The sequence below is a fragment of the Tauraco erythrolophus genome, chromosome 13 (genome assembly GCF_009769465.1).
Source record: "Tauraco erythrolophus isolate bTauEry1 chromosome 13, bTauEry1.pri, whole genome shotgun sequence".
NCBI lineage: Eukaryota > Metazoa > Chordata > Aves > Musophagiformes > Musophagidae > Tauraco > Tauraco erythrolophus.
In genome coordinates this window covers 3,226,987-3,247,921 of record NC_141477.1, presented here as the reverse complement: position 1 = coordinate 3,247,921, position 20,935 = coordinate 3,226,987, and the positions used below count along the sequence as shown (strand labels likewise).

At 38.5% G+C, this 20,935-nt stretch overlaps 1 protein-coding gene across 1 annotated transcript in view; it reads right to left on the bottom strand.

The window, feature by feature from the left end:
• The window catches only part of DACH2 (dachshund family transcription factor 2), a 296,688-nt gene that overhangs the window by 84,181 nt on the left and 191,572 nt on the right, over positions 1-20,935 (bottom strand). The window contains exon 3 of the mRNA XM_086619655.1: positions 15,617-15,748. Coding sequence (XP_086475781.1) covers positions 15,617-15,748 — 132 coding nt within the window. The remainder of the gene's footprint in view (positions 1-15,616; positions 15,749-20,935) is intronic.

Genomic DNA, 20,935 nt, shown 5'->3' with positions numbered 1-20,935 from the left:
TGCTGCCCAGGGCCACGCGCTCGGGCTGCCAGGAGGGAAGGGGTCTTCAAGAAAGGACAGAAACCACAAGAAAATGGAGAGACCAAAATCCGGACAGTGATCCAGTTCAGCACAGGCAAAAGGAGAAAAAGGATCAAAACGGCTCCCTACCTGCGACAGGTTACTGGACACAGAAAGGATTGTGATTTCAAGAATAATTCCATAATCTAAAAGGTAGTGAAAGGCAGTTTCTGACTTAGCAAACTAGAAAACAAAAGAAAGGCAGGTGATAAAACAGAAATAAACAGATGAAAAATTTTACACTGGCATGAACAGAACAAAGAGAGAGCTGAAAATGAAATATTCTGTTTTCCGTGTTTATTTTGCTTTGTTTTCCCACTTCCACATTAAAACATTTCTATAAATCCCTCTTCTTTTTCCTCCATTTCACATAGCCCTTCCTCAGAGGTGGGTGCTAATTCTCTTTACATCAAAATCTCATCCCAAACCATAAAATGTGACAGACTCACGATGACTGCAAGGGATTAAGTGATGCTGTTCCTGACAAAAACCATTGTGTTTTTACAGAATCCCTTCTTGTTGTTTTTCAAATGCCTCTTCAATTACAGCTGTACTATGTGGTCCAAACATGAGTTCTGCTCTACCTCTTTGAACATTCTAAAACTCAGACAACATCCAATTTGAGTATAAAAGTAAGAATACAATAAACAACAGCTTTTTGACTGCTACAGCTTTTGCTTTCTTTCTTTGTACCCTGCTTCTAAATGGTTGTTCATTTTCCTATTTTATAACTGCACCTACAGCAGTGCTAGATAGCATTTCTAACGCTAAAACAACATTACAAAGGTAACTGTGGTTTCTCAAAAGCGAACCTGGAAAGCAAAAAGTAGTGACTGAAGAAGTATTTCTGCAATTAGCGTCTTACTCAGTTTATTAAAATGTTATCACAGATATTCATCTGCCGCACCCCAAATAAGCTTTTTAAAAGTGGTGTTGGAGTGGTATATACCCGAAAAACGAAACACAGGAAGGAGCTGGCAATGCTGTTAAAGGGCCATCTAAAAACTATAGAAAGTTTTTCTGAATAAACTTGACCTCAATCTATAAAGTTGACTTGAAAAGATGTAATCTGTGGCTTACTATGGGGTACTTGCATCAAAAAGCTAACACACGGCTATAACTGATGATATAACCGAGGATAACAGCCACAGATTCCAACGGATTCTCAGAGCTCCCTGGTATATGCTGAGAACAACAATACCAGAAGGTTCCTCTCTCCAGCACTGCTGGTGTCAAGGTTAATGAGCTAAAACTTGTTAAATTGATATTACCAAACTAATGACTTTTTTATAGTATACTGCACGGATTTTAACAGACAGGCTAATGTGGAATATTGCTAGTCTTAATTGAATTAGAAGTTATTGCATGTATACAACTGATAGGTGAAAATGGAGGAGCCGTGAGGCAATTGCCTCTCTAGACCATGCTACTGCCACATTCCTCATCACACACATCCTTCAAATTTCAAATTCGGTGCCTGAATTCAGACCCCATTCACCCGCAAAGATACAGAGGAGAGGAAATATGAGCATCTGCAAAGAGAGTCTACTGGCTGTCAGCAACCCTTAAAAAAACCCAATCGTTCATCTTGAATCTCGCAAGGTCCCTCGTTACCGATCCGCACACCGAGCCAGAAAAAGCCCCTCAAACTACAGAGCCTCAGCTCTTGATGACGGTGCAAAAGCCACGCTCACCAGCAGGATGAAGGGAAATTGCCTTATTCCCAACCCACTGCGACTCAGAGCCATCCCACAGCTACAACCAACCACGGGAGAGTGAAGCAACACACACTTTGTGCCCAGGTACCTTTTTCCATCAGTATCCCTTCCCTGCCGGGCACTGGGAACGTACAGCGTTCTACCAGTGGCAAAAACATCCGCCGCATGCTGGAGGAGCTCCTGTCTGCAGGGCAATTTTCTACATTACATCTGCTGTAAATGGGGGGATACTGAAAATACAAATTTTCTTGAAAAGTAGAATCATAGAATGGTTAGGGTTGGAAGGGACCTTAAAGACCATCTAGTTCCAAGTAAAGAAATAAGCCTCAATGCAAAATCCAGGACTAATCTGTAAGAAGTAGGCTACAGCAGAATAGATCTGCAATTTCAAACTTTTAGATTTGAAATCATTTAAATAATATGAACATTATTTTAAAATGTTTTTACATCAACCACACCATACGTTAAGACAGAGGGGAAATAAATGCCTGGAGTCTACATCCAAAATAGATGAACAAACAGCAGGAAGAAAAAAAAAAAAGGTGGCTGTTTAATGAATCATATTAAAAGGGAAAGAGCTTATGAAAAATAAATGGCATTTGTAGAAGATTAAATTTTGAAGGTGAGATGTTGTGTAGCTGCACCAATCATTTATCTCAATGTCATAACTGCATCTAATAAATACAATACTTTTGTTTAATCCCAACTGAAGATTCAGTGCTATCTGATGACTTGGATTTTCCATGTACATAGCACAGGGGCAGGGTTTGGGCTGTAATCACTCGAGGCAGTTTCGAAGAAAGAAGAGCTGTTAGTTGGATAGAAAATGAGCATCAGTCACCAGCAACAGGAAAATGCAAATATTTCTTCTACAGACAAAATCATTGAGATTAAATCTCATTAGAGATTATCCTCCTAAATATAAGATACTTACAAGTTTCATGGATTTGCCCTTCTGTTTAGATAATATTTTTCTATTAATATTCAATCTCTCACTAACACAGGAATGCTATTTAACATGCAGTATATACCCAGATACATTTGGTATTTATAAAAAATGAAATGAAAAATCCTACTCATGCTAGCTATTCTAGTGTTTTCTAAAGGATTTTTCTCCCTGGATCTAAGCTTTTACAGAGAAAGGGAATAAAGGTGGATTCAACTTCCAAAAAATACCTACTTTGTCAAACTCAAGAAAAATACAAGCGGTGCTGCAAATGAGGGGGACTTTCTCGAGGATGAAGTGTCAAAATCCCCCTTGCATCAAATTCTTGGAGTTGGTGAATCAGAAAACAGATCCATAGGAACTTGCAAGACACTTCTTCCCACTACCTTTCCAATTTCCATCTGAAATATGAGAATATAAATCACAATTTAACTAGTATTATATGCCTTACAGGAAAAGGGGGAAATGCAGGCTCTCATGTCGCATGACGTTAGCAACGGAAGATACAGCTCCTGTACAGGTATGCTGGCAGCTTCACTAGTCCTAAAGTTTCACTTGTCTCCATCCTTACAGTAGCCTGAGCATCTTCTTCAAAAGAAGAATCTATTCTCATTTTTTTTATTGTACAAACATAGAACAGACACAAAGTCCCCCAATTTTCTAGGTTTTAAATATCAATGCATGTCTGATGTTGAAGGCAAGCTCAACATTTATGTCTTGTCTTGGTGATAAAGTTCATGAATATATAATGAGGGCAGAACAACTCTGCTACTGATTAAATGTCAAAAAAGGTTTTATTGTCAAATATACTGTAAATACAGAAGATATACAACAAAGAGCATTAATTGCAGATGGCTCTTTACAGCTTGAAAAATGCACATGATCTAAACAGGAAATGCTGATTTTTCAGTTTCAACTATCAATTTTAATTTACCTTCAGAATGTACCTCTCCAGTCAACCTGTAAAGACAGAATGAACTATAAAATGGACAAAGTCAACGGAACTAAATGCTTCACATTCCAGGGCAGATGTTACCACGCTAGAGTCTAGATCATAAGCACACACAGCCGAATTAACCAATCTATCTAAAACTCTGGATCTTTATTAGAATTTATCTAAACCTTTGCCAACATTTAGAAGAGATATAACATGGAAATTTGCTCAGAACAGATGAAAGGCTGGAATAGCCATCCTCACAAATTCAGAATGGGGTTTGACTGCCTGTGTAGCAATTCTGAAAAACCCTCTACTACACCAGGTTGCCCAAAGCCTCATCCAACCTGGCCTTGAACACTTCCAGGGATGGGGCATCTACAATCATAACGTACCACGTTGCAGGGTACAGGCTAGAGTGTCTATCCATGGCACACGATCACTACGCTACATTATGGTCTCTTCTTCAGCAACAAGAATGGTTCAGGTAAAGCTCTACCTGCTCTTCCCTTCAAGAAAACATCAGTTTTGGGAAGGTACTGCTATTCTAAAACCATCAGGTGCATGGTTACTGTGCCTCCCAAGATCACACACGTATCTGCAAAAACCAATACACAAACTGGCCATGCTAAAATACACCTTAGTAGTTACCAGATAACATAACGTTGGTCACATTTCCAAGATAACAAACAAATCAAGATGGCATTTGAAACACGTACTAAAAACCCATGCATTTTCTCTTTAGATTATGGACAAATGAGTAGCTTCTATTATATGGTGCCAACAAGATTTTCTTCTCCATGACTAAGTGGACCAAGTTTTAATAACCGATCTTATTAATTTAAATTAAGCTTCTAAGAAATTAAGAATAAGAATTTCATTTGCTAAAAAGAATTCCCAGCCATGGAAATTAAAGATTTCTAACACACATGCCGATAAAGGTACATTTACTCCTGGTCCAAGCCAACACTGCTGGTTTTTCACAATTTTAACCAGAACGATCTGATAAACTGTTGCTTTTGTATACCCTTAGGGGTTGGTGTTTTTTTAAAAGGAGCTAAAAACACAGACTACCCACCTGTATCTATTTTTAATTTGGTAATGACTGTACTTGCTAAAATTCTACCAAAATGTCACTCACAGCTTTGGATTCTGGCTTTTTTTTTTAAACAGAATATGGAGCAGAAAGCATAACCTATTATGCAAAACAGTCAGATGCTTACTTTTAAAATCACAGAAATAAAACTTACAGATCAAAACTTTATTAAAGGAAAACAAATCTTGAATATAACTTTTCGAGATAGCCAAGGTATTCTATAAAAAGTAATAAGGTTCTGATCTGCGTGTGTCCTGTTTACCCAGATAGTCCTTACTCCAGAACTAAGGGGTGCCTCTGAGTTGGTGGGTGCAAGCGAAGGCAGAATTACTTGAGACCACTGTGACTTCTGTCTCATCAAATTCACAAATCAGCCAGACATTTAAACAGCACCAACTGTTGCAAGTGAAACTGCTACCGAATCTCAGCTGCAGAAATGTCACTTCAGGGCACCCTGCAAAAATCTAGTGCTGAATCCTAAACTAAAACCCCACATTATTAAAATGTTTTTTGGACTAATGGTTTCTCCTTTGAGTGACAAAATATTCCAAATGATCACACCACAAACATTTCTTACCTCAAACATAAATTAACAGTACGTGAGGGGACTTTTTTAAAAAATCTGATTAAAATTGTAATTCATGAGACTCCTGCTGTTGGCAGCTGTATCACTACCAATGACATCCTTTGGGGGACTCTCAGCATGTGGCCCGCATCAAAGGTAATATGCCAGTTTTCATCCTAACTTATACACGCCTTAACAAGAACAAGAATGTTCCAGATTTTAAAATATTAAAGTACTTTTGATTGTTAAAACATCATTAACGTGAGATTGAAGTTGACTCACTAATATTAACAAAGGCAACTATCACTGATACTTGCTCATCCTAACATTCTGGAATTCTTTATGTACTGGATTCCTTATATCCTTACATACTGAAACAGGAAAGTAAAACACATTGGATAAGCATGCTAATACACCATAGCGCTTAAACAAATATGTTACCTCGTGCAAAATGATAGGCAGACAAGGTTTTGTGGAAACAGAGTACATACAAGGACCTCGGAAATAAAAAATAATTATTTGACATATGGTACTTGACTGTTCTTGCTCTTTGGTAGCACTGTGGAAAATCTGCAAGCCGCTGAGTTTCAACAAGCGTATTTCGTGGCGTTTTTGGCATCCCTAATCGCCAGAGTCCATCTGAGCACCAGCTGATGGTTCCTGCTCCCCGGACCGCTTCTGCTTTTATCCAACAACGGTTTAACACAAAACACAAAATGCATTTCAAAGAGGTAGATCTGGACCGCGCTTTTCTTCTTCCTTCCCTTTTCCACTAAGCATCAAGACCCGAAAGGCGGAGATGCCCGGAGATGCCTCCTCACCCCACGCCTGCCTGCGGAGAGAGCAGCTCTGCTTCCCAAGGGCAGGACAGTACTCTTCACACCATGTCCTTCAGCAGTCACAGAAGCCAACTAAAATGTCTAAACTGGAATGATTTTCCCTTTTAAAGGGCAATGCAGCTAATCTATATTGATCTTAACAAAAATCTATACAGAAAGTCCCAAATTTGGCACATTCCTGGTTAAGTATCGCTCCCTACACTGCTATGGCAGTACCTGTGCCCAGCAGGGAAACGTGGGACCGTGTCTTAATGAGGGACACTTCTGAGCAACCTGCTTTCCTTCGGCAGGCTCATACTGACCACGAATATCTGCTCCTACTAACAAATGTGAAAATTATGACCCAGAAAAAAACGTAGCCTTGGCTCTACAGTGGCCAAGATGATTTATGACATCAGGACCCAGCGCAGACGACTAATACTCTGAAGGGACTGTGTGAGCTCAGTCTGCACTCACATGTTTTGTGCCCACTCCTAATTACTTCATTTACGACTGTAAAAGTGTTTTAACAGAGAAAATTAATTATTTTGAATAATCCTTCGGAAATACAATATGCATTTTAATTTATGCAGCCTGTCATTAATTAAAGTTTCCTACCTTTTGTTGAATTAATTCAAAGATTATACCAGCGACAAAGCAACAATTATAAGAAGACTGTTTACCAAAATTAAAGTTAAAAGGTTAATGTACTCTTGCGATACACTTCAAAGTAATGTTTAAATGTTTTCATTTGAGTTTTTACTAGACATTATTTTTCTACTCTTTAAAATCAATCTCTTTGTTCCAGGAACACATTTCCTGTCAATAAAATGAAAGATGATATAGATTTAGGAGGATAGTGGTCTCAGCGTAGCATCTCTCATATTATTATTCCAGTATCATCTGTTACAAAGTAAGACCAATTCCCACATCTAATTACAAACAGGATTTCAGAGTCATTAAACAAAATACATTTCCATTAGTGCTGCTGTAAGAAGATAGGGGAAAAAATGAAGATTAGTTCATGCTGCACCTCTGTTTTTCAAGCTTTGAAGATTTAGACCTCTGCACCCTGAGACTATAAATTTGTAAAGGATCTGAAAGGTGACAGACATGTGAAAGCTCTCAATTCTACACAGTTTAGCCATACCATTTGCATTTTGTCACTAGTTTACCTTTTGGTGCACTTAGTTCTGATAGCAGATATGGCAAGAATCTAGAGAGGTTGTTTATGATCAAGCTGTGCGCACCCCGAGGTATTTTATTTGGTGTTAGGAAGGTTTTGGGTTTTTTTAATAGATATGAATCTTGATTTTCTGTATTAAATTTGTTCCAGCAAAAGTTAGAAATCATTGTAAGGAGTTCTGTCTTTATGAAAAGAATGTACTTTATGCTCTGGGAAAAAGGAACAGCAGTTCTTTGACTTCAAATAAGGTAACAGCCAAAATACACCGAGGAAGCAGATTGTGTGATATGTTTAACTGCTGAAATATAAACTTACAAGAATATATATTCTCCATTCATAAACATTTAGTAGCATCTAATTGTCATGAATTCATTTAAAATATACCCTTGAGAATTACTCAGTCAAAAAGCATTCACAGAAACCAGAGCTCAGACATTTAGTAAGAACTTTTCTAAGCAGAAGTCTATATAAGACAACACCTAAATTTGCTTGATCTTTAAAATAGTTTACATTAGCTTATAATGTTATATAAACATCAACTAATTTCATCATGTGTAAGATAAGCATCAAAAATCTGAAACAAAAATTCCTCTCAAAGATTTCCCAGAGCTACAGAGAAAAGCACAGAGAATTTAATTTTCAGAAGTTATCTGAAGTTACAGTTCTTTTACCAGTTTTAAGACTACAGCCAGAGCTGCTTTATATTTCTCAGCTGGGTGTCAGTCAATCCGAGTATGTAAATATTAGCTGACGAATCAAAATTTATGTGTGAATCATGTACATCTACTATAAAGTATTTACGTTCATGTTTAAATGAATCAGAATGCTGTTGAAAGAGACAGCCGAGGTACTCACATGCATTCAGTAGGTAACTGCTCAAGGATCTATCTCAAAAGGCACCTTAAAATAGTTTGCAGATAAGAACCAAATTCACTTTTGCGCTCCACTGAACTGTATCCTAAAATTCTTGGCATTGAATCCTGCCCACTGGTGGGGTAACACAGCAGAAACTACCCACTGATATTCACTCTCCCCAAAAAATCCTGTTTGCCAAAGAAATAGATACATGTGCATCGTTTCCCAGCGTCACACACAGAGACCAGGTTCTTGGGATAATTGAGAGGCCCCATGAAAACCATTAGGAAGAAACAAAAGGGAATACAGCAGAATACAAACAAGGTACAATCGAACCGAACAAACAACTTGTCACTTCCTGGCTAACGTTTGAGGAGCTGCATCTTAAAACAGAAACCAGCACATCAACTTTTTCCTCCAGAATGACCAGTCGCTGGCTCCAGGAAGGCCTCACTGTCACTATCTGCAGGGAATTCATTACTCTGTATCTTTCAGCAACCATGGACGTTTTCTGCCAAGCAGCGATGGATAAAGCCTTTTAAAGGCTCAGTGTTACGGGAATGTTTTCATAGAATCAAAGAATGGTTAGGGCTGGAAGGGACCTTCAAAGGTCATCTAGTCCAACCCCCCTGCAAGGAACAGGGACATCTCCAACTAGATCAGGTTGCTCAGGGCCTCGTCCAGCCTGGCCTTGAACGTCTCCAGGGATGGAGCATCCACCACCTCTCTGGGCAACCTGTTCCAGTGTTCTACAACTCTCATGGTAAAAATTTTTTTCCTAATATCCAATCTGAAGTTGCTGCTCATTCCTTCACTCCATTTTCACGGAGAAGAAAGCTGACAATTTCTTAGATATCGCTTGCAAATGGGTTCAAGAAACTTCCAAGACACCACACCTCCTAACCCATGTATGGAAGCGCAGCATGAAAGCCACGGAGTTTCACCGCGTGAATCTTCTTCCAGTATTATGGTCTTGGCATAAACACTCTGACACAGAGCTTGTCCTCACAGCCGGTCACCTATGGGGCTGTACACGCCTTCATTACCTACAGGAGTGTCATTCATGTACCAGACTCCAGCACACTGCTCCCTCACCTCTGTGCTGTGGGTCAGCCCTGAAGAACCAATGTCTTGGCCAGGGGCTTCAGAAGTAACATGTAATATGACAGTCCTATTGCAGCGTCCAGCCTCCCCCAGAGAAAAGCATCCCAGACTGATGACCTGAACAGAAGCTGTGACGTGCTCTGAACTCCTTCTGATCTCCGGGAGATCTTTTAAGCTGTGTCTCTGCGTGACACTACCCATTCATCGCCTATCTCGCAGCCTGGTCCCATCAGCTGTGCAACACGTGTCATACCACCAGCCATATGCACAGGACAACACCATCTACATGCTTGAGGAAAACAGGAACATCAAAACCGTCATCCTCTTTCCTATCTACCCTACCTATCGTGGTGTGCAATCCACTGGTGCTCACCTCACCACTGGGCCAACACGGAGATCCACTTAGCCACTATGTGCTACTCGCAACTTCCAGCACGAGAAGTATCCTCACGCTCACCAAGACCAATGCAGGTACACCTCTACAGAAAGAGCACAGATGTCTCAATTTTTAGGATGAAATGTCTTAATATATCTGCTAGGGCTGGAGCCAAACAAGCCCAGTTTTGGGATGAGATGGCACAGAAAACAAAGCATATTAAATTCGCTCTTATTTCGGGACTGTATACATTCCTCTGGGCAAAAGGACAATTAAAGAAAATTAAATGTATGCTTCACGAGCTTTTCAAGTGATTCTAAAAATATTAACAGTAGTTTTGACTGGTCATATTTTTTAAATGGCGTGAATGTTTTGTGTTCTTTAAATAAAATTATCATCTTTGAAACAATAACTCTCCACTCGTATAACACAAAAATATTTGCTTTAGCAACAGGAAGAATGACTTCATGAAGTCTGTGTGGCACTCAAGGATTAAAAAATCTGTTCTCTGGTCTTGTCATTTTTACTCTTACAATAAAATAATAGCCTCGGCATCCTGCTTTTTAGAATAAAAGACCTACCTCTTTTGACTTTTCAAGCACTCGAAAATTTTAAAAGAGAAAAACTAAAAAATGCTGACCGTGTAATAGCTGGGTATTCATGGTGGGTGGAGAACATGAAAGGTTACAATATGGATCTGTGCCTACGCGTTTCTTTTCAACTTGAGCAGCATCCTCCTGCTTCTGCTAACTCGGCAATCATACAGCTGACAGATTTCTGGGTTTTCTAAATAATGCATGGGATTTTCTTTTAACATGTCAGTGCAAAAGTATCAATTCTGCCCCTGTGTCGTTTGTGATGCTGATTTTCCTTGACAGCATTCCATTAAACCAATGAGTTTTTTCCCTCCTGATGGTTCCTTAAATATTCCTCTGAGTGATGTATTTGTGGTTTTTTAAACAGATTGTGAAGGATGTTTGCATTTATGAGAAAACTGCATGGCAGGTACTGAAGGGAAAAAAGGATAAAAAGATAACACTTTATTTTTTTTTTTGTTTCTGTGAAGAGCTTTTTCTCTGATCCTCACATGCCAAGAGCTAGGGTGTTTTTCCTTTCTTTTCTGCCTAACTTAGCTCCTTGTCTGGAAATTAAGCAACAAGACTCTACATACAGAATAACATTTTGACTTCCTAAGGAAATACCACCGAAACACTTAGTACTGTTTGATATCTCTCTTGGGAAAGCAAAACACATTTATTAAATCATGCATGGTAACTCCAAAAGCCAACAGAAGGAAATAATTGCTTCATTCTTTGCACTGAGGTTTTGTACAAGCAGGTACTGTCATGGATTGCCATGCACCGATCCCTCCGCTTATGCAGCTGTGTAACACAGCATCCTTACAGGATGGTCATGTAATATCACCAATACTGCATTTTCTGATCTATTTTTCATGTTCCAGTTCTATCACATACTTGTACAAACTACCTGCTGCCACACTATTAGGAAAAAAGCTCTGATTTCAAGTAAGTTTCAAATTTCCCCAGGCAATTATATGCTAATTTCCAGAATACGCTTCACCTGATATTAGTATGATGAAACAGATGATCTTTATAAACACTCCTGCGCAACCAGAGAGGTTTTGGTTGGTGCATCTTATTTCTACAACAAAACTGATTGCATGGCTGGGTTTTGAGAGATCTGCACACACACGAGCATACCTGGCTTCAAACTCTTGATCTTACTCATTTTCCAAGGTGGAACATGAAAGGCCACGCCACTCCTGGCACACATCACCAGTCGTTCTTCACAGCATGACTTGCCTTAGCCATGGCAACTCTCTAGGCTCAAGGCAATGGGTGCCCTGACTGCCGTCCACAAACCGTCTCATCTCCAAGGACTCACATGGAGTAGCCAAACAGGATGAACAGGATTATGAAAAATTTATGGCCACTGAGGCTTTAAGATTTCAGAGGGATATAATTTCTCCCACTTCCAGACACCTACGTCCCCAGCTACATGGTTCTCTAAATTCAACCTTCTTTCCCAGATCCTACAAGAAGATGGAGACAGACACTAAGCCACAAGGAACAGCTGGCACAGATCGGCTGGACTGTGGGGCCAGAGAACCTGTAGTGCCAGATTAAATATGAGATTTTCAACTGTCTAAGAAGTTTGCTTAAACACTTCATATGATGAGTAGGAAGGCGCAAAAAAAAAAACCTTTCTCTTCTGCAGAGAGAGTGGAAGGAGGACATTAATGTCCAAATGTATAACAACATTCTTCGCAGCACTGTGAACTAATGCATTACTTCAATTAAAAAAATACGATTTTTTTTTTTGTACATTATTTTTCCTACAGTTTCAGTATTGTTTGTTGCAGCATTTTTTTCTTTTTACGAAGTCATTTAGAATATTCCAGTACTAAATGCCACGATTACTGAGACTATTGCAACATCACACGAAGGAGGGAGGTAGGACGTGATGGCAAAAGCATACTAGCTGGACTAGAAGTAGTAAAAGAAGTGGCACATTTACTCCTCACTTCCTTAGACACACTTGTAACATTCAATTCCATACCTCTAATTTCCTAGAGGACAACATAATATCTGAGGAATTATAGTCAGTGATCCTGAGAGTTAGAGTTCAGATTTTAAATTGATAGAGAAAATTCTTGAAAAATTCCCATCATCATAGGTGCACACACATGCAGAAAGAAAGTACAGAAGTGGCATTCTAGGCATTACTAAAGAAGCAAATCCAAAATTATTTCATATTGACTTCAACAGATACAGATGGGGACAGAAATTAATATGACAAGACATCCTTTTTTAGTATGCTAATGGTCTGTATATAATAACACACTTCCAAAAAAATTGGCAATAAAGATTCAGGACTTAATACTGATCAATTACATTTTTAATTCAAAAGAAACAACAGCAAAAGAGACTATTCCACTCATCTATCAGACTACAGAATGAGGAGGAAGGCACACATCCTGATGTGAAATATTTAGTGGCATTGTATCTTACGCTCGCCAAAGGAAGTCAAGGTGGAACACTGAGGTAAAAACCCAACAATCTCTGTAACTGTTTTTTTTTTTTTAAATAAAACTGCAATCCTTCAAGTCTTTGTTACAGTAAAAAGAAAAAAAAAATCAAAGGAAGTAAAAGGTCCTCTGTTCTGTATAACTATATTTCTGATTTGACAGCTACAATTATAACCATTCAGACATCTATTTCCCACAAACTCTCCACAGCCATAACCTTTAGTGATTAATTATAAAGTTCCAGGAGCAATAGTACACAGACTAATTTCCTAAAACAATAAAAGACAGAATTTCTCATTTGGAGCTAAATGAAACACGAACAGGTTGTTATTCATGCTGAAATCTAGATGCAGAGTCATGTTGCAGCCATTACAGAAGCTATTAAACACAACCTCAAATCAAAGAAACTGTAGGTCTCTCTCCTAAAATAAAATGTTTTTCTCACTTATGAGGATTTTGACTCCTTTGCTCTGTTTCTTTCTGCCTCTTCTCAGTAAAAAAACTTTCAAAATACTGTTTTCTTTCACATTTCACATCCTCATTTTATTTTTAATAGTCATTTAAACTGTAAGAGTCTAGAGCAAAACAAACATTTGGTAAAGGTTTCATGCATATAGAATTATCACGGTGTTATCTTCCCAGCGAATCAAAGTTATAAAATGTGTATCAACTTCCAAGGAAAATACCCACTCTCTTCATGCCCCACCTCAGTCTACAAGGAGTTTTCAATAGAGAATATTTGATAATTCCTCAGTTATTTTGTATAGTTAAATGTCTAGTTAAGTTTTACATTCCTTTCATTTGGTTTTCCTTTTTGACACATCCTGCTGTACCTGCTTTATTTAAATCTTTAAGAAATGACCCTCCAATAAAGAAAGAAGCCATGCATTACAAAAATGATCCTAATGCTGGCACTGCAGATAATAAAAGGAGGAGAAATTGTTATTTTTAATATGATTATTAGTAGTTCTTTTTGTTAAGGACTTCTTTCTCTGTCTGCAAGCAACACTGGCACTCGATCCAGCAGATTTGCTCCTGGCAATTTTACTGAATTAGGCAATGAAAAGGGGAAAAAATTGAGAAAATATCTTTACGTAACTGACACCACATCCTTATTCTTGGGCCCCACTGTAACTTCAGCTAAAGTCAGTGGGAATTTTTCCAAGTATTTAAATTGGTATTGAGTCAGTTGTAGAACTCATTGAATTGCTAAACCATAGAGAAATTTCATTTAATATGCATACTCTTGACGTACTGTCGAAAGGCTGGTATGATAGTCCCCCATAAAACTTGTCAACGAGGTACCTAAAATAATAATATTAACATACTGTAGATTCTCCCCACGTGTATACAAATTTTGTCATATCAGGTAACATCCAAACCCATGAACAAATTTCAAATTAGCAAGCTTTTGTACAGCAGCTTTTAAAACCCTCGTCCTAACTCTGTATCTTTTCTGCATGAAGCTTCCTTGCTCTTCTGTAGGAATTCTACCTTCAGCCATATTTCTCAGCATTCAGTCAAACTTCACAATTCATTTTGAACTGTACACAGATTATAAGAGTTACACAAACTAAATATGCCTTTTCAGTGCTTTTTTTTCTGAATTCAATATGCACTAATTGATTAGGGTCCGAGAGGTGAATAAGAAATACACATCCTACATAACAGAAAGCTGGGGAAGGGTTTAATGCATGAATTAGAAGCCAGATTTCTTCACTACAGATGAGTACACAAAATTAGCAAAAGGCAATACCACTTTTGGAAAGACTGCTTTGTGCATAATTTGTCATGAATTCAGAGTTATTCCTTTAGAAAATGAGTCTAAGACCTCCCAGCTGCTGCTTTATTGGTCTAATAAATTCCCATTTTGACGGTACAATGCATATTCGCCGTACACCATCCAAGCAAACTGCTGGAGTGGCTTCGTCTTTAGAGACGCGTGTGTGACTTCAGAGACGTGGGAATGCCAGTGGGAGATGTGAATGCCATGAGGGATCAGACAATCCCGCTGTTCCTGAACCAATATTTTTTTGAAAACAGGGATGGATAAGTTTCCAAAACGGTGAGAGCATATTGCAGAATTGTTTGTGTCACAAAAAGTGAGCCCAAGTGAGCCTGCCTCTATTGTAACAGGAATCCAGTAGCTTTCTGAGACAAAATGGATCCATTTTATTCTAGGTTCTCTACACTAGTCAAGTAAAAATCTCTAAAAGAACATTCGAATAAACAAAGAAGATATGCTCTTCCAAGGATCCATTTCTGACTTACACTTTGAGCACTACTCTTGTGGAGCAGGGACTCGGGGAGCTTAGCTCAAGCTTGCACTAATGCTCGTCCAGACTGAACACGCGCTCGGTGTCAGTGCTTCCACCAAAGGTTATTCCAGCCAAGCAGGCCATGACAAACGTTTGCCATGACTCTCCTCCACAGCTGTGGTTTGCAAATGTACATTCAAGGAAAGAACAAAACACAGGAAAGCCAGAAAGCTGGTGATTTAGCATTCCCTACTTTACCTTTCTCCAGTGAACTGTGGAACTCATTATGAGTTCCAACCACCTGACGTTTTGGAAACTTTCCACCATTTACAGGAAAACTCTGGTCTCACTGTATTGTTGCCAATAGAGAAGTCTTTTGTTACTCTAAGTATATTTAGGGAACAGTTTAAAAAGCCTGCATTCTAACATAATGAAAATAATCCTTCATCAATATTTTTAAAAAAATTAAAGATGATGGCTGTTAGGAGGAAAACTGGAGGAATGGGTGCAGTAATTCTGATTTGACACTGGCAGAGCAAAGCTTACAAAATAAAAGAGCACAAGAATTTGAGACAGATTTTTGATGGTTTCTCAGGCACAAAACCAGGTGTTAAGAGCCCCCCGACAGCTCGCGCGCACAGGATTGCTTACCTGCGTTAGAATTGAGCTCTTCATTTTCGGATTCTGTTCCATTTTGACTTCCGCTTCCATGAAGGCTGTTCATTGCCATAAGTTTCATTTTCTGTAACTTCATAGCCTCCGCCATGGCAGCCGCTGTCAGACCTGGAAAAATATAAATAAATAAAATGCAGCATCATGCCATACAATGCAGCATGGAAAAATAGGAAAACCAAACCAATTCCTTTCAGTGAGAGTAAGTCACATAAATTCAACACACGTTCTTAGCCCAGTTATGTAATGTTATTCTGAACACTATTTTAAAGTCCAGTTATTTCAGTACACCATTCTAAGGATTTATTTTTTTAAAAATTCTTTCATGCTGCTTCTACTTTTTTTTTCAACATGTATAGCATAATGAAATATTTATTTAATGGTATCCCTTTTGATTATACTTTTAAATATCATTTCCTGTCACTTTGATCACTTTGTCACTTTGATCACTTTCTGCTTGACTTATTTAGCTGCAAGAAAATTTTCAAGTACATGAGTAAGATACAGTATTCCTTAATTTCAACAGCTCGAAGTCAATTAACATGGAACAATCAATGCTGTATTATTATATCATACATCCAAATATTATTTTGTCTTTTTCTGAAGTCTGTTGGTTTGATTAACATTATTGCTACTGGAAAATATTACCTTGGAAATGTTAGAAAAATACAACATGGGTAGTTACAAACTCGATTGCACCTTTAAGGGACCATTAAGACCAGCACAAATTTACAGAATTAACAGGGGGGGTTAGTGGTAGAAGATTTTCAAGTGACTAAAAACCAATTATTTTTTAATAGTAAGAGAGAAGTAGCAGAGTAGGGTCAGGCTACAAGTTACCATCATTACAATATTTTTTTTTATTATTATTTAGAGTCCCAATATCTTTTTTTTTTATAAGAGTAAACTTTTTAACTTTTATCATTTTGACTTGGTCAAGCAAGAGATCAGATTTTCTTCCAGACAGTATCAAATTACTTTTACTCTGGGCAAGATGTGACTGAAGATATCTTATCTGAAGTTCATGTATCTTCCAGAAATACACAGGGGATAAGGCCATGCAACAAAAAAGATGTCTACAGGTATAATTGTTTATTCATCCAGTTAAGGATTAAATGGGTTTACAGGATAGTATGACTTTTGTCATTTGCTGAACAGCAAGCTAAACACTTCATATCAGCTATCTTGTCATTGACTGCACAACAGCTCCACAAAATCACTGAGTTACATTCACAAAAAAAATCCATGATTTTTTGTTGGTGGTGCAAGTTGTACCAACCCACAAAAATATCATACAACAAAACAGAATTAAATAACATGCTGCTTCTGGAAAGTACTGCTTACTAAGAGATTAGATACTGATTAACGGGAACTAATAATTTTCACATCCTATACTGCCACACATCCATAAATTAAAATACTTTCTTTTAAAAGCTGCTATGAATTTGACATTTAGATTAGCTTTGCTGCTCCTATATTAGGCTTCAGAAAAGTTCTCATTATTTTAATATGACATAAGTAAGCAAGCAATCAATAGACTCCAACTGCATGGAGGAGGGACATGTATTATCACATATGGGTACAGCAATTCCGTTAATTTCAGCCAAGGTATCACTGATTAATATCAGTAAGCTGGAGATGACAGGTTACGAGACGAGTTACACAAGTCCTCTCCTCTCCAGGCCATCTGTCCTCCTCCTTCCATCTTGTCTTTTAAGTCATTTAATCCAGTCCTCACTTCATACAGAAGATCACTATAGCGTAACAGTACTTTTTATTGAAAACTGTTTTTTTTTCCTAACACCCTTTAAAGTTCTTTTGCAAATGCTGCAGGTTTTTTATCAAGCAGATACAAAATCCTGATGTTTAAACGCCTATTTTCACAAATTCTCTGGCTGACATCACTCACACTTAATCCATCAAAGAATATATCTTAAATTATTAAACTGTTCACACACTTTCTGGAGAAGATGAAATAGTCCATAAACTTTTCCGCTTTTTTCCTAGGGAAAGGAAGTGGGATGGCTCTTTGAGTGAATTTCACATTGTTTTCAGGAAGTTCAGAAAACAAGCATCAGCACAAGTCTTCTGAGAAATTTACTTTTTTCAAGATTTCCAAGAACCTGTGTGATTTTCCTGCCTACCTGTATATCTGCACTTTTCCTCCTTATCCCAACCACTTCCAAGTTTTGAGGTACAGCCATCACTACAGCATTTTCAGGATTTGTACCCACTCACAGCCTACTCTCTTTCTGCTTTATACTTCTAAACCATTCACAAAGAATTCACATTTATTTTAAAGGTTACGAAAAATACAGAGTCTGAACACGGAGTCTTTTATCATAACATTTTATCATTTGTATGTACCCAAATACATACAGATGAATCAATATCCCAGCAAATGTTTTCATCTGGACCAGTATTTATATAGGTTCTTGATGCTATAAATCATAAACCTGAACTTTTATACACAAAAGAGGAAGAAGCAACTGAGCAACCAGATCTAGTTGGAGATATCCCTGTTCCTTGCAGGGGGGTTGGAGTAGATGATCTTTGAAGGTCCCTTCCAGCCCTAACCATTCTATGATTCTAAGCTATTCATAAGGAGATAAATAGGGAGTGGAAAGTGACTTCAGACCTTTAGCAAATTGTTCAGTGAAAAGACAAGACAAAAAATTATCCAGGGCACTTTATAAAAAACAAAACAACACAAACACACTTCTACTTAACAGATGCATCGGAAGCGTAACGAAGGCAGAAAGGGTACCGAGGAATAAACAGAAAAGAATAAACACAGTCCCAAAATCACCCCGATGCCACCTGCAGAAATTAAAGGTAATTATTGTCAGGCGTTTTTGAGCTCCCTAACCAGGCACAGCTGCCATAAGGACAACAGCCAAAAAACAGTGATGTATCAGAAATCTACGCTGTGCCATCTGCCACACCAAAGTCACTCCAGCATTGAAAGTTTGAAGCACAGTCCTAATACAGAACGCACTACAGCCTGAGGATCCTGAGCACTCAGGCATAAACTTGACGCAGATACAGCCAATACTATCTCTAAGGTCAGCATCAGCAAAGTCTCTGTGCTCTCATTCAGTCTTCATAACTTCTTACTTCAATTGTGATAGCAGTAAAAGCCCCAGAATTTGACCGTATGAGGCACTTTAAAAACACTGTACTAATTCTTCAGCGTTTCCGAACACTAATAAAATTGAGGTTAAGGCAAGTTGTTTCAGCAGTAAGGGTGTGCTCCTGATCGAAATGATGGAAGAAAATGCACAGCAAATCACCCATTGGCATAATCTTCAATTAAGGCTACTGCCGTGGCGAACGCTACTGAAGCTACTATTTAATTTAACTATTAATAAAACTCCTTTCTATAATTGACTCAGCTCCAGCTAGCTGTGGCAAAGAGGGCTATTCTTCAACTGTCTGATCTAAAGATCTACAAAGAACTGAAGAATCATTTCCATCCTCTCGGATGAATCATTATCAGCAGCAAAATCTCACTTAAGAGTACATCACTTTGAAAAATGTACTTGAAAACTGCTGTAACATATACATCCCACTACTTTCACCTTAAAAAAAAAATTAAAAAGGATGACTAGGAAAACCACCATGGTGGATGACATACTTCAAAGCCTCTGTTTTTTTCTGTCCATTTACACTTTAAATTTCCTTTCTTTCAGTTATGTTCTGCCAGCTGTGACCCATCACTGAACACCCAGGAATTAAACCACGGACCGCTTACTATCAAACACGTACAACCTCTACAATACCAACAACGGCAAAAAAGCATGAGGCTCATGGCAGTTGCAACGATTTGTTTTCAAAACTGCTACCAACCCTGCGGCCAGTGAAGCCAGTCACAGCCCACCAGTGGCCTTGGCTGCAAGACAGCAGCTCCTGGAAGAGCTGGTAGGGATCTCAGAGCAGAAATCTCCGAGCCGTGTGCTGGGTCAGCTCTCTGTGTATGAATCTTGATTACAATTGCGTACCAGATTGTGATGGTGTGCGCTCAGGTACACCTGCATCGTGCATATGGCAAAACAACCAACTGCCATCAGTAATCTTCATCCCCTAATTCCAGTTTTGTCAGGACACTGTGTTCTCTCCCTTTGACGAGTCTGCACTAACTCCGCTGTACAACGCACAAATGTAGCCCCGAAAGAACCCTTCAAGGACACACAAACCAGCACTCTTTATGCTCAGGTTGCACTGAAGAAAAATTCTGCAACTATATTCTGAGCCACAGTTAAAGTAACCCATAGAAGATGTTAAAATATACCTCATCACCAAACAGTTTTCCAATTAAGGGCTTTGATCCAAATGAGGACCATATTCAGCTTACTCAACATGGCACACCACATCACTCTGGGGAGGATCTGCTGCTCGTGGGGTGCCAAGATTGAAATAGACCAAAGGTAAAGCCAAAGTACCTGTAGTACTTGAGAGGGTGTGAAGACCAGAGAAGTTTTTCCATCCTTTGCATCCTATTAAAGTTACTGGTTAATTGTTTATTCAAATATCCCCTATGTGGACACAAAGACTACTGAAGATTATCCCTCTATGAAGCCTCAGGAATTATTTCAACAAAAAAAAAGCAGTTTTACTGCATGGCCCAAAGATCACAACTCTCAGGGCACTGATGAACCCACCCGCTCCACTGAGCACCAGGCAACAAAGGGACAGTGTCTCTTGCTTGGAGTAAACATCACCGATTAGCAAATACCTTCTGGGAGACGGAAGAAACCAGAACTCGGTGACATTCCCGCACTGCAGTACCTAGGATGTCCTGCACGCAACTGAATCCTCCATGTTTAACTGATGTCCAGTCATTGAAAATTGGATTTTGATGGTGAATACAAGGACTCTGAGCATTTTAAGGTGACCCTGAGTATCTGCTAATCCTGCACTCCAGCTACAGTTATTTTTTTGCAGTTCCCTAATTAGTCAGACTGTGCTCCTCCTTCATATTAGTTTGAAAGCTTTTCTGTCAAAACTGTGAACAAGTAAATTAACTAAAGGAGAACTATGAGTAATCAAATCTTGAGGTTTGCAATTAATTAAATGAAACGGTGAGTCAGTGAACTGAAGAATGGTCTTACATTAAAACAAAACATTTAATTAAATTAACAGTCAACACATTGCAATTAATAATATTCCAAAGGAAAAATGAAAACCAGTTTAGCCTTGCCATATTATTTCAGTCTAACAGTCAAGCATTGTGCATCGGCTTGTTTGTTATTTGCATTCAAAGCTGCTATGGGTCAAGTATGATGTGCTAAAACAGGA